The 13,000-nt window shown below is 58.5% G+C and overlaps 2 protein-coding genes across 2 annotated transcripts in view; one reads left to right on the forward strand and one right to left on the reverse strand.

Annotated features, from left to right (window-relative positions):
- LOC126108593 (uncharacterized) overlaps positions 1–13,000 on the reverse strand; it is a 539,378-nt gene that overhangs the window by 218,134 nt on the left and 308,244 nt on the right. The gene's annotated exons all lie outside the window — the stretch shown is intronic.
- On the forward strand, positions 18–638 carry LOC126108881 (uncharacterized). The gene has a single exon (XM_049914242.1). It carries the CDS (start codon positions 18–20, stop codon positions 636–638), a length of 621 nt encoding a protein of 206 aa, XP_049770199.1.

Here is a 13,000-nt window from a genome sequence, read left to right on the forward strand (position 1 = left end):
ACGAGTGCTGCCTTCCAATGAGTGCTGCCTTTGCAAGGAGTGCTGCCTTCGCAAGGAGTGCTGCCTTCGCAACGGGGGCTGCCTTTGTAGAGAGTGCTGTCTTCGTAAGGGGTTTTGCCTTCGCCAGTAGTGCTGCCTTTGCAAGGAGTGCTGCCTTTGCAAGGAGTGCTGCCTTTGCAAGGAGTGCAGCCTTCGCAAGGAGTGCTGCCTTCGCAAGGAGTGCTGCCTTCGCAAGGAGTGCTGCCTTTGCACAGAGTGCTGCCTTTGCAGGGAGTACTGCCTTTGCACAGAGTGCTGCCTCCGCAAGGAGAGCTGCCTTTGCATGGACTGTTGCCTTCGCAAGGAGTGCTGCCTTTGCAAGGATTGCTGCCTTCGCAAGGAGTGCTGCCTTCGCTAGGAGTGCCGCCTTCGCTAGGAGTGCTGCCTTCGCAAGGAGGTCTGCTTTCGCACGGAGTGCAGCCTTCGCACATAGTGCTGCCTTCACACAGAGTGCTTCCTTTGACAGAGTGCTGCCTTCGCAAGGAGGGCTGCCTTCGCAGGGAGTGCTGCCTACGCAGGGAGTGCTGCCTTCGCAAGGAGTGCTGCCATCGCAAGGAGTGCTGCCTTGCAGGGAGTGCTGCCTTCGCAAGGAGTGCTAACTTCACACGGAGTGCAGCCTTCGCCCAGATAGCTGACTTCACACGGAGTGCAGCCTACGCACAGTGTGCTGCCTTCCAATGAGTGCTGCCTTCGCAAGGAGTGCTGCCTTCGCAAGGAGTGCTGCCTTCGCAAGGAGTGCTGCCTTCGCAATGAGGGCTGCCTTTGCAGCGAGTGCTGGCTTCGCAAGGGGTGGTGCCTTCGCAAGGAGTGTTGCCTCTGCAAGGAGTGCTGCCTTCGTAAGGAGATATGCCTTCGCAAGGAGTGCTTCCTTCGCTAGGAGTGCTGCCCTTCTAAGGAGAGCTGCCTTCGCAAGGAGTGCTGCCATCACTAGGAGTGCTGCTTCGCAAGGAGGGCTGCCTTCGCAGGGAGTGCTGCCTTTGCAGGCAGTGCTGCCTTTGCAAGGAATGCCGCCTTCGTACGGAGTGCAGCATTCGCACGTAGTGCTGTCTTCGCACGGAGTGCTGCCCTTGCACAGAGATCTGCATTCGCAGGGAGTGGTGCCTTCGCAAGAAGTGTTGCCTTCGCAAGGAGTGCTGCCTTCGCAAGGAGTGCTGCCTTCACAAGGAGTGCAGCCTTCGCACGGAGTGCAGCCTTCGCACGTAGTGCTGCCTACCCACGGAGTGCTGCCTTTGCACAGAGATCTGCATTCGCAGGGTGTGGTGCCTTCGCAAGAAGTGCAGCCTTCGCAAGGTGTGCTGCCTTCGCTAGGAGTGCTGCCTTCAAAAGGAGTGCTGCCTTTGCAAGGAGTACTGTCTTCGAAAGGAGTGCTGCTTTCGCAAGGAGTGCTGCCTTCGCTAGGAGTGTTGTCATCGCAAGGAGGGCTGCCTTCCTGAGGAGGGCTGCCTTCGCAGGGAGTGCTGTCTTCGCAAGGGGTAATGCATTCGCAAGTAGTGCTGCCTTCTCAGGGAGTACTGCCTATGCAACGAGTGCTGCCTCCCAATGAGTGCTGCCTTCGCAAGGAGTGCTGCCTTCGCAAGGAGTGCTGCCTTCGCAAGGAGTGCTGCCTTCGCAATGAGGGCTGCCATTGCAGGGAGTGCTGCCTTCGCAAGGGAAGGTGTCTTCGCAAGGAGTGCTGCCCTTCTAAGGAGAGCTGGCTTCGCAAGGAGTGCTGCCATCGCTAGGAGTGCTGCTTTCGCAAGGAGGGCTGACTTCGCAGGGAGTGCTGCCTTTGCAGGGAGTGGTGCCTTCGCAAGGAGTGGTGCCTTCGCAGGGAGTGCTGCCTTCGCAGGAAGTGATGCATCCGCAAGGAGTGCTGCCATCGCAAGGAGTGCTGCCTCTGCAAGGAGTGCTGTCTTTGCAAGGAGCGCTGCCATCGCAAGGAGTGCTTCCTTCGCTGGGAGTGCTGCCTTTGCACAGATTGCTGCCTTCGAACGGAGTGCAGCCTACACACAGAGTGTTGCCTTCGCAAGGAGTGCTGCGTTCGAAAGGAGTGCTGCCTTCGCAAGGAGTGCTACCTTCACAAGGAGTGTTGCCTTCGCAAGTAGTACTGCCTTCGCAAGAAGTGCTGCCTTCGCAATGAGTGCTGCCTTCCAAGGAGTGCTATCTTCGCTAGAGGTGCTGCCTTTGCACGGAGGTCTGCCTTCGCAAGGAGGGCTCCCTTCGCAGGGAGTGCTGCCTTCGCAAGGGGTAATGCCTTCGCAAGTACTACTGCCTTCGCAGGGAGTACTGCCTTTGCAACGAGTGCTGCCTTCCAATGAGTGCTGCCTTTGCAAGGAGTGCTGCCTTCGCAAGGAGTGCTGCCTTCGCAAGGAGTGCTGCCTTCGCAACGAGGGCTGCCTTTGTAGGGAGTGCTGTCTTCGCAAGGGGTTTTGCCTTCGCCAGGAGTGCTGCCTTCGCAAGGAGATATGCCTTCGCAAGGAGTGCTGCCTCCGCAAGGAGTGCTGCCTTCGCACAAAGGGCTGCTTCGCAAGGAGGGCTCCCTTCGCAGGGAGTGCTGCCTTCGCAAGGGGTAATGCCTTCGCAAGTACTGCTGCCTTCGCAGGGAGTACTGCCTTTGCAACGAGTGCTGCTTTCCAATGAGTGCTGCCTTTGCAAGGAGTGCTGCCTTCGCACGGAGTGCAGCCTTCGCATGGAGTGCTGCTTTTGCTCAGAGTGCTGCTTTTGCAAGGAGTGCTGCCTCCGCAAGGAGTGCTGCCTCCGCAAGGAGTGCTGCCTTCGCAAGGGTGCTGCCTTCACAAGGAGTGCTGCCTTTCCAAGGAGCGCTGCCTTCGCAGGAAGTGCTGCTTTCCAAGAAGTACTGCCTTCATAAGGAGTGCTGCCTTCACAAGGAGTGCTGCCTTTGCATGGAGTGTTGCCTTCACAAGGAGTGCTGCCTTCGCAAGGAGTGCTCCCTTCGCAAGGAGTGCTCCCTTCGCAAGGAGAGCTGCCTTCGCACGGAGTGCTGCCTTTGCACAGAGTGCTGCCTTTGCAAGGAGTGCTGCCTTCGCACAGAGTTCTGATTCGCAGGGAGTGCTGCTTCCGCAAGGATTGCTGCCTTCGCTAGGAGTGCTGCCTTCGCTAGGAGTGCTGCCTTTGCAGGGAGTGCTGCCTTCGCTAGGAGTGCTGCCTTCGCTAGGATTGTTGCCTTTGCTAGGAGTGCTGCCTTCGCTAGAAATGCTGCCTTCGCACGTAGTGCTGCATTCGCACGGAGTGTTGCCTTTGTACAGATTGCTGCCTTCGCAAGGAGTGCTGCCTTCGCAAGGAGTGCTGCCTTCGCAAGGAGTGCTGCCTTCGCAAGGAGTGCTGCCCTCGCAAGGAGTGCTGCCTTCGCAAGGAGTGCTGCCTTCACTAGGAGTGCTGCCTTCGCAGGGGGTGCTGTCTTGGTAAGGGGTGGTGCCATCGCAAGGAAGGATGCCATCGCAAGGAGGGATGCCTTCGCAGGGAGTGCTGCCTTCGCAAGGGGTGGTGCCTTCGCAAGTAGTGCTGATTTTGCAGGGAGTACTGCCTTTGCAAGGAGTGCTGCATTGCAAGGAGTGTTGCCTTCGCAAGGAGTGTTGCCTTCGCAAGGAGTGCTGCCTTCGCAGGGAGTGCTGCCTTCGCAAGGAGTGCTGCCTTCGCAAGGAGTGCTGCCTTTGCAAGGAGTGCTGCCTTCGCAAGGAGTGCTGCCTTCGCAAGGACTGCTGCCTTCGCTAGGAGTGCAGCCTTCGCAAGGAGTGCAGCATTTGCAAGGAGTGCTGCCTTCGCAAGGAGTGCTGCCTTCGCATGGAGGGCTACCTTCACAGGGAGTGCTGCCTCTGCAAGGAGTGCTGCCTTCGCACGCACGTAGTGCTGCCATCGCACAGACTGCTAATTTTGCACAGAGTGCTTCCTTCGCACAGAGTGCAGCCTTCGCACGGAGTGCAGCCTTCGCAAGGAGTGCTGCCTTCGCAAGGAGTGCTGAGTGCTGCCTTCGCAAGGTGTGCTGCCTTCGCAAGGAGTGCTCCCTTTCGCAGGGAGTGTTCCCTTTGCACAGAGTGCTGCCTTCACAAGGAATGCTGCCTTCGCTATGAGTGCTGCCTTCGCTAGGAGTGCTGCCTTTGCAGGGAGTGCTGCCTTCGCAAGGGGTGTTGACTTTGCGCAGAGTGCTGCATTCGCTAGGTGTGCTGAATTCGCTAGGTGTGCTGCCTTCGCACGTAGTGCTGCCTTCGCACGTAGTGCTGCCATCGCACGGAGTGCTGCTTTTACACGGAGTGCTGCCTTTGCACAGAGTGCTGCTTCGCAAGGAGTGCTCCCTTCGCAGGAGTGCTCCCTTCGCAAAGAGGGCTGCCTTCCCAAGGAGGGCTGACATCGCAGGGAGTGCTGCCTTCGCAAGGGGTGGTGCCTTCGCAAGTAGTGCTGCCTTCGCAGGGAGTACTGCCTTTCCAAGGAGGGCTGCCTTCCAGGGAGTGCTGCTTTCAAAAGGAGTGATGCCTTCGCAAGGAGTGCTGCCTTCGCAAGGAGTGCTGCCTTCGCAAGGAGTGCTGCCTTCGCAAGGACTGCTGCCTTCGCAAGGAGTGCTGCCTTCGCAAGGAGGGCTGCCTTCGCAAGGAGGGCTGCCTTCGCAGGGAGTGCTGCCTTTGCCGGGAGTGCTGCTTTCGCAAGGAGTGGTGCCTACGCACGTAGTGCTGCCTTCGCACAGACTGCTAATTTTGCACAGAGTGCTGCCTTCGCACAGAGTGTAGCGTTCGCACGTAGTACTGCCTTTGCACAGACTGCTGCCTTAGCAATGAGTGCTGCCTTCACAAGGAGTGCTGCCTTCGCAAGGAGTGCTGCCTTCCAAGAAGTGGTGCCTTCGCAAGGAGTGCTGCCTTCACAAGGAGCGCTGCCTTTGCACGGAGTGTTGCCTTCACAAGGAGAGCTGCCTTCGCAGGGAGTACTGCATTCGCAAAGAGTGCTGTCTTCACACGGAGTGCTGCCTTTGCACAGAGTGCTCCCTTCGCAAGGAGTGCTGCCTTCGCAGGGAGTGCTGCCTTTGCAGGGAGTGCTGCCTTCGCAAGGAGTGGTGCCTACGCACGTAGTGCAGCCTTCGCAGAGACTGCTAATTTTGCACAGAGTCCTGCCTTCGCACGGAGTGCAGCCTTTGCATGTTGTGCTGCCTTTGCACAGAGTGCTGCCTTCGCAAGGAGTGCTGCCTTCGCAAGGAGTGCTGCCTTCGCAAGGAGTGCTGCCTTTGCAAGGAGTGCTGCCTTCGCAAGGAGTGCTACTTTCCAAGAAGTGCTGACTTCGCAAGGAGTGCTGCCTTCACAAGGAGTGCTGCCTTTGCACGGAGTGTTGCCTTCACAAGGAGTGCTCCCTTCGCAAGGAGTGCTCCCTTCGCAAGGAGTGCTCCCTTCGCAAGGAGTGCTCCCTTCGCAAGGAGTGCTCCCTTCGCAAGGATTGCTGCCTTCGCAAGGAGTGCTGCCTTTGCACAGAGTGCTGCCTTCGCAAGGAGTGCTGCCTTTGCAAGGAGTGCTGCCTTCGCACAGAGTTCTTATTCGCAGGGAGTGCTGCTTCCCCAAGGAGTGCTGCCTTCGCTAGGAGTGCTGCCCTTGCAGGGAGTGCTGCCTTAGAAAGAAATGCTGCCTTCGCTAGATGTGCTGCCTTCGCTAGGATTGTTGCCTTCGCTAGAAATGCTGCCTTCGCACGTAGTGCTGCCTTCGCACGGAGTGTTGCCTTTGTACAGATTGCTGCCTTCGCAAGGAGTGCTGCCTTCGCAAGGAGTGCTGCCTTCGCAAGGAGTGCTGCCTTCGCAAGGAGTGCTGCCTTCGCAAGGAGTGCTGCCTTCGCAAGGAGTGCTGCCTTCGCAAGGAGTGCTGCCTTCGCAAGGAGTGCTGCCTTCGCAAGGAGTGCTGCCCTCGCAAGGAGTGCTGCCTTCGCTAGGAGTGCTGCCTTCACTAGCAGTGCTGGCTTCGCAGGGGGTGCTGCCTTCGCAAGGGGTGGTGCGTCGCAAGGAGGGATGCCTTTGCAAGGAGGGCTGCCTTCGCAGGGAGTGCTGCCTTCGCAAGGGGTGGTGCCTTCGAAAGTAGTGGTGCTTTTGCAGGGAGTACTGCCTTTGCAAGGAGTTGTGCCTTGCAAGGAGAGCTTCCTTCGCAAGGAGTGCTGCCTTCGCAAGGAGTGCTGCTTTCGCAAGGAGTCCTGCCTTTGCAAGGAGTGCTACCTTCGCAAGGACTGCTGCGTTCGCAAGGAGTGCTGTCTTCGCACGGAGTGCTGCCTTTGCACAGAGTGCTCCCTTCGCAAGGAGTGCTGCCTTCGAACAGAGTGTTGCCTCGCAAGGAGTGCTGCTTCCGCAAGGAGTGCTGCCTTTGCTAGGAGTGCTGCCTCCGCAGGGAGTGCTGCCATCGCTAGGAGTGCTGCCTTCGCTAGGATTGGTGCCTTCGCTAGGAGTGCTGCCTTCGCTAGGAGTGCTGCCTTCGCAAGGAGTGCTGCCCTCGCAAGGAGTGCTGCCTTCGCTAGGAGTGCTGCCTTCACTAGCAGTGCTGGCTTCGCAGGGGGTGCTGCCTTCGCAAGGGGTGGTGTGTCGCAAGGAGGGATGCCTTTGCAAGGAGGGCTGCCTTCGCAGGGAGTGCTGCCTTCGCAAAGAGTGGTGCCTACGGACGTAGTGCAGCCTTCGCACAGACTGCTAATTTTGCACAGAGTGCTGCCTTCGCACGGAGTGCAGCCTTTGCATGTTGTGCTGCCTTTGCACAGAGTGCTGCCTTCGCAAGGGTGCTGCCTTCACAAGGAGTGCTGCCTTTGCAAGGAGTGCTGCCTCCGCAAGGAGTGCTGCCTTCGCAAGGAGTGCTGCCTTCGCAAGGAGTGCTCCCTTCGCAAGGAGTGCTCCCTTCGCAAGGAGAGCTGCCTACGCACGGAGTGCTGCCTTTGCACAGAGTGCTGCCTTTGCACAGAGTGCTGCCTTTGCAAGGAGTGCTGCCTTCGCACAGAGTTCTGATTCGCACGGAGTGCTGCTTCCGCAAGGAGTGCTGCCTTTGCTAGGAGTGCTGCCTTTGCAGGGAGTGCTGCCTTCACTAGGAGTGCTGCCTTCGCTAGGATTGTTGCCTTCGCTAGGAGTGCTGCCTTCGCTAGAAATGCTGTTTTCGCACGTAGTGCTGCCTTCGCACGGAGTGTTGCCTTTGTACAGATTGCTGCCTTCGCAAGGAGTGCTGCCTTCGCAAGGAGTGCTGCCTTCGCTAGGAGTGCTGCCTTTGCACAGAGTGCAGCCTTAGCAAGGAGTGCTGCCTTCGCAAGGAGTGCTGCCCTCACAAGGAGTGCTGCCTTCGCAAGCAGTGCTGCCTTCGCGAGGAGTGCTGCCTTCGCAAGGAGTGCTGCCTTCGCTAGGAGTGCTGCCTTCGCAAGGAGGGCTGCCATCGCAAGGAGGGCTGCCTTCGCAGGGAGTGCTGCCTTCGCAAGGTGTAATTCCTTCGCAAGTAGTGCTGCTTTCGCAGGGAGTACTGCCTTCGCAAGGAGTGCTGCCTTCCAAGAAGTGCTGCCTTCGCAAGGAGTGCTGTCTTCGTAAGGAATGCTGCCTTCGCAAGGAGTGCTGCCTTCGCAATGAGGGCTGCCTTCGCAGGCAGTGCTGCCTTCGCAAGGGCTGGTGCCTTTGCAAGGGGTGCTGCTTCGCAGGCAGTGATGCCTTTGCACAGAGTGCTGCCTTCGCAAGCAGTGCTGCCTTCGCAAGCAGTGCTGCCTTCGCAAGGTGTGCTGCCTTCGCAAGGAGTGCTGCCTTCGCAAGCAGTGCTGCCTTCGCAAGCAGTGCTGCCTTCGCAAGGTGTGCTGCCTTCGCAAGGAGTGCTGCCTTCACAAGGAGTGCTGCCTTCACAAGGAGTGCTGCCTTTGCAAGGAGTGCTACCTTCGCTAGGAGTGCTGCCTTCGCAAGGAGGGCTGCCATCGCAAGGAGGGCTGCCTTCGCAGGGAGTGCTGCCTTCGCAAGGTGTAATGCCTTCGCAAGTAGTGCTGCTTTCGCAGGGAGTACTGCCTTCGTAAGGAGTGCTGCCTTCCAAGAAGTGCTGCCTTCGCAAGGAGTGCTGCCTTCGCAGGGAGTACTGCTTTTGCAAGGAGAGCTGCCTCCCAGGGAGTGCTGCTTTCGCAAGGAGTGATGCCTTCCCAAGGAGTGCTGCCTTTGCAAGGACTGCTGCCGTCGCAAGGAGTGCTGCCTTCGCAAGGAGGGCTGCCTTCGCAAGGAGGGCTGCCTTCGCAGGGAGTGCTGTCTTTGCCGGGAGTGCTGCTTTCGCAAGGAGTAGTGCCTATGCACGTAGTGCTGCCTTCGCACAGACTGCTAATTTTGCACAGAGTGCTGCCTTCGCACAGAGTGTAGCTTTCGCACGTAGCGCTGCCTTTGCACAGACTGCTGCCTTCGCAATGAGTGCTGCCTTCACAAGGAGTGCTGCCTTCACAAGGAGTGCTGCCTTCACAAGGAGTGCTGCCTTCGCAAGGAGTGCTGCCTTCCAAGAAGTGCTGCCTTCGCAAGAAGTGCTGCCTTCACAAGAAGTGCTGCCTTTGCACGGAGTGTTGCCTCCAAAAGGAGTGCTGCCTTCGCAAGGAGTGCTGCGTTCGCAAGGAGTGCTGTCTTCGCACGGAGTGCTGCCTTTGCACAGAGTGCTCCCTTCGCAAGGAGTGCTGCCTTCGCACAGAGTGCTGCCTCGCAAGGAGTACTGCTTCCGCAAGGAGTGCTGCCTTTGCTAGGAGTGCTGCCTTTGCTAGGAGTGCTGCCTTTGCTAAGAGTGCTGCCTTCGCTAGGATTGGTGCCTTCGCTAGGAGTACTGCCTTCGCTAGGAGTGCTGCATTCACAGGGAGTGCTGCCTTCGCAAGGGGTGGTGCCTTCGCACGGAATGCTGCCTTCGCTAGAAATGCTGCCTTCGCATGTAGTGCTGCCTTCGCTAGGAGTGCTGCCTTCGCTGGGAGTGCTGCCTTTGCAGGGAATGCTGCCTTCGCAAAGAGTGGTGCCTACGGACGTTGTGCAGCCTTCGCACAGACTGCTAATTTTGCACAGAGTGCTGCCTTCGCACGGAGTGCAGCCTTTGCATGCTGTGCTGCCTTTGCACAGAGTGCTGCCTTCGCAAGGGTGCTGCCTTCACAAGGAGTGCTGCCTTTCCAAGGAGTGCTGCCTTCGCAAGGAGTGCTGCTTTCCATGAAGTGCTGCCTTCGTAAGGAGTGCTGCCTTCACAAGGAGTGCTGCCTTTGCATGGAGTGTTGCCTTCACAAGGAGTGCTGTCTTCGCAAGGAGTGCTCCCTTCGCAAGGAGTGCTCCCTTCGCAAGGAGTGCTCCCTTCGCAAGGAGAGCTGCCTTCGCCCGGAGTGCTGCCAAGCACAGAGTGCTGCCTTTGCAAGGAGTGCTGCCTTCGCACAGAGTTCTGATTCGCAGGGAGTGCTGCTTCCGCAAGGAGTGCTGCCTTCGCTAGGAGTGCTGCCTTTGCAGGGAGTGCTGCCTTCGCTAGGAGTGCTGCCTTCGCTAGGATTGTTGCCTTCGCTAGGGGTGCTTCCTTCGCTAGAAATGCTGCCTTCGCACGTAGTGCTGCCTTCGCACGGAGTGTTGCCTTTGTACAGATTGCTGCCTTCGCAAGGAGTGCTGCCTTCGCAAGGAGTGCTGCCTTCGCAAGGAGTGCTGCCTTCGCAAGGAGTGCTGCCCTCGCAAGGAGTGCTGCCTTCGCTAGGAGTGCTGCCTTCACTAGAAGTGCTGCCTTCGCAGGGGGTGCTGTCTTGGTAAGGGGTGGTGCCTTCGCAAGGAAGGATGCCTTCGCAAGGAGGGATGCCTTCGCAGGGAGTGCTGCCTTCGCAAGGGGTGGTGCCTTCGCAAGTAGTGCTGCTTTTGCAGGGAGTACTGCCTTTGCAAGGAGTGCTGCATTGCAAGGAGTGTTGCCTTTGCAAGGAGTGTTGCCTTCGCAAGGAGTGCTGCCTTCGCAGGGAGTGCTGCCTTCGCAAGGAGTGCTGCCTTCGCAAGGAGTGCTGCCTTCGCAAGGAGTGCTGCCTTCGCAAGGACTGCTGCCTTAGCTAGGAGTGCTGCCTTTGCACAGAGTGCAGCCTTCGCAAGGAGTGCTGCCTTCGCAAGGAGTGCTGCCTTCGCAAGGAGTGCTGTCTTCGCAAGGAGGGCTACCTTCACAGGGAGTACTGCCTCTGCAAGGAGTGCTGCCTTCGCACGCACGTAGTGCTGCCATCGCACAGACTGCTAATTTTGCACAGAGTGCTTCCTTCGCACAGAGTGCAGCCTTCGCACGGAGTGCAGCCTTCGCAAGGAGTGCTGCCTTCGCAAGGAGTGCTGCCTTCGCAAGGAGTGCTCCCTTCGCAAGGAGTGCTCCCTTCGCAAGGAGAGCTGCCTACGCACGGAGTGCTGCCTTTGCACAGAGTGCTGCCTTTGCACAGAGTGCTGCCTTTGCAAGGAGTGCTGCCTTCGCACAGAGTTCTGATTCGCACGGAGTGCTGCTTCCGCAAGGAGTGCTGCCTTTGCTAGGAGTGCTGCCTTTGCAGGGAGTGCTGCCTTCACTAGGAGTGCTGCCTTCGCTAGGATTGTTGCCTTCGCTAGGAGTGCTGCCTTCGCTAGAAATGCTGTTTTCGCACGTAGTGCTGCCTTCGCACGGAGTGTTGCCTTTGTACAGATTGCTGCCTTCGCAAGGAGTGCTGCCTTCGCAAGGAGTGCTGCCTTCGCTAGGAGTGCTGCCTTTGCACAGAGTGCAGCCTTAGCAAGGAGTGCTGCCTTCGCAAGGAGTGCTGCCCTCACAAGGAGTGCTGCCTTCGCAAGCAGTGCTGCCTTCGCGAGGAGTGCTGCCTTCGCAAGGAGTGCTGCCTTCGCTAGGAGTGCTGCCTTCGCAAGGAGGGCTGCCATCGCAAGGAGGGCTGCCTTCGCAGGGAGTGCTGCCTTCGCAAGGTGTAATTCCTTCGCAAGTAGTGCTGCTTTCGCAGGGAGTACTGCCTTCGCAAGGAGTGCTGCCTTCCAAGAAGTGCTGCCTTCGCAAGGAGTGCTGTCTTCGTAAGGAATGCTGCCTTCGCAAGGAGTGCTGCCTTCGCAATGAGGGCTGCCTTCGCAGGCAGTGCTGCCTTCGCAAGGGCTGGTGCCTTTGCAAGGGGTGCTGCTTCGCAGGCAGTGATGCCTTTGCACAGAGTGCTGCCTTCGCAAGCAGTGCTGCCTTCGCAAGCAGTGCTGCCTTCGCAAGGTGTGCTGCCTTCGCAAGGAGTGCTGCCTTCGCAAGCAGTGCTGCCTTCGCAAGCAGTGCTGCCTTCGCAAGGTGTGCTGCCTTCGCAAGGAGTGCTGCCTTCACAAGGAGTGCTGCCTTCACAAGGAGTGCTGCCTTTGCAAGGAGTGCTACCTTCGCTAGGAGTGCTGCCTTCGCAAGGAGGGCTGCCATCGCAAGGAGGGCTGCCTTCGCAGGGAGTGCTGCCTTCGCAAGGTGTAATGCCTTCGCAAGTAGTGCTGCTTTCGCAGGGAGTACTGCCTTCGTAAGGAGTGCTGCCTTCCAAGAAGTGCTGCCTTCGCAAGGAGTGCTGCCTTCGCAGGGAGTACTGCTTTTGCAAGGAGAGCTGCCTCCCAGGGAGTGCTGCTTTCGCAAGGAGTGATGCCTTCCCAAGGAGTGCTGCCTTCGCAAGGACTGCTGCCGTCGCAAGGAGTGCTGCCTTCGCAAGGAGGGCTGCCTTCGCAAGGAGGGCTGCCTTCGCAGGGAGTGCTGTCTTTGCCGGGAGTGCTGCTTTCGCAAGGAGTAGTGCCTATGCACGTAGTGCTGCCTTCGCACAGACTGCTAATTTTGCACAGAGTGCTGCCTTCGCACAGAGTGTAGCTTTCGCACGTAGCGCTGCCTTTGCACAGACTGCTGCCTTCGCAATGAGTGCTGCCTTCACAAGGAGTGCTGCCTTCACAAGGAGTGCTGCCTTCACAAGGAGTGCTGCCTTCGCAAGGAGTGCTGCCTTCCAAGAAGTGCTGCCTTCGCAAGGAGTGCTGCCTTCACAAGAAGTGCTGCCTTTGCACGGAGTGTTGCCTCCAAAAGGAGTGCTGCCTTCGCAAGGAGTGCTGCGTTCGCAAGGAGTGCTGTCTTCGCACGGAGTGCTGCCTTTGCACAGAGTGCTCCCTTCGCAAGGAGTGCTGCCTTCGCACAGAGTGCTGCCTCGCAAGGAGTACTGCTTCCGCAAGGAGTGCTGCCTTTGCTAGGAGTGCTGCCTTTGCTAGGAGTGCTGCCTTTGCTAAGAGTGCTGCCTTCGCTAGGATTGGTGCCTTCGCTAGGAGTACTGCCTTCGCTAGGAGTGCTGCATTCACAGGGAGTGCTGCTTTCGCAAGGGGTGGTGCCTTCGCACGGAATGCTGCCTTCGCTAGAAATGCTGCCTTCGCATGTAGTGCTGCCTTCGCTAGGAGTGCTGCCTTCGCTGGGAGTGCTGCCTTTGCAGGGAATGCTGCCTTCGCAAAGAGTGGTGCCTACGGACGTTGTGCAGCCTTCGCACAGACTGCTAATTTTGCACAGAGTGCTGCCTTCGCACGGAGTGCAGCCTTTGCATGCTGTGCTGCCTTTGCACAGAGTGCTGCCTTCGCAAGGGTGCTGCCTTCACAAGGAGTGCTGCCTTTCCAAGGAGTGCTGCCTTCGCAAGGAGTGCTGCTTTCCATGAAGTGCTGCCTTCGTAAGGAGTGCTGCCTTCACAAGGAGTGCTGCCTTTGCATGGAGTGTTGCCTTCACAAGGAGTGCTGTCTTCGCAAGGAGTGCTCCCTTCGCAAGGAGTGCTCCCTTCGCAAGGAGTGCTCCCTTCGCAAGGAGAGCTGCCTTCGCCCGGAGTGCTGCCAAGCAGAGTGCTGCCTTTGCAAGGAGTGCTGCCTTCGCACAGAGTTCTGATTCGCAGGGAGTGCTGCTTCCGCAAGGAGTGCTGCCTTCGCTAGGAGTGCTGCCTTTGCAGGGAGTGCTGCCTTCGCTAGGAGTGCTGCCTTCGCTAGGATTGTTGCCTTCGCTAGGGGTGCTTCCTTCGCTAGAAATGCTGCCTTCGCACGTAGTGCTGCCTTCGCACG

Source organism: Schistocerca cancellata, chromosome 11, assembly GCF_023864275.1.
Source record: "Schistocerca cancellata isolate TAMUIC-IGC-003103 chromosome 11, iqSchCanc2.1, whole genome shotgun sequence".
Lineage (NCBI taxonomy): Eukaryota > Metazoa > Arthropoda > Insecta > Orthoptera > Acrididae > Schistocerca > Schistocerca cancellata.

Bases quoted from the DNA above. Each gene is read 5' to 3' on its own strand.
- LOC126108881 (XM_049914242.1), top strand. From the start codon at position 18: ATGAGTGCTGCCTTTGCAAGGAGTGCTGCCTTCGCAAGGAGTGCTGCC.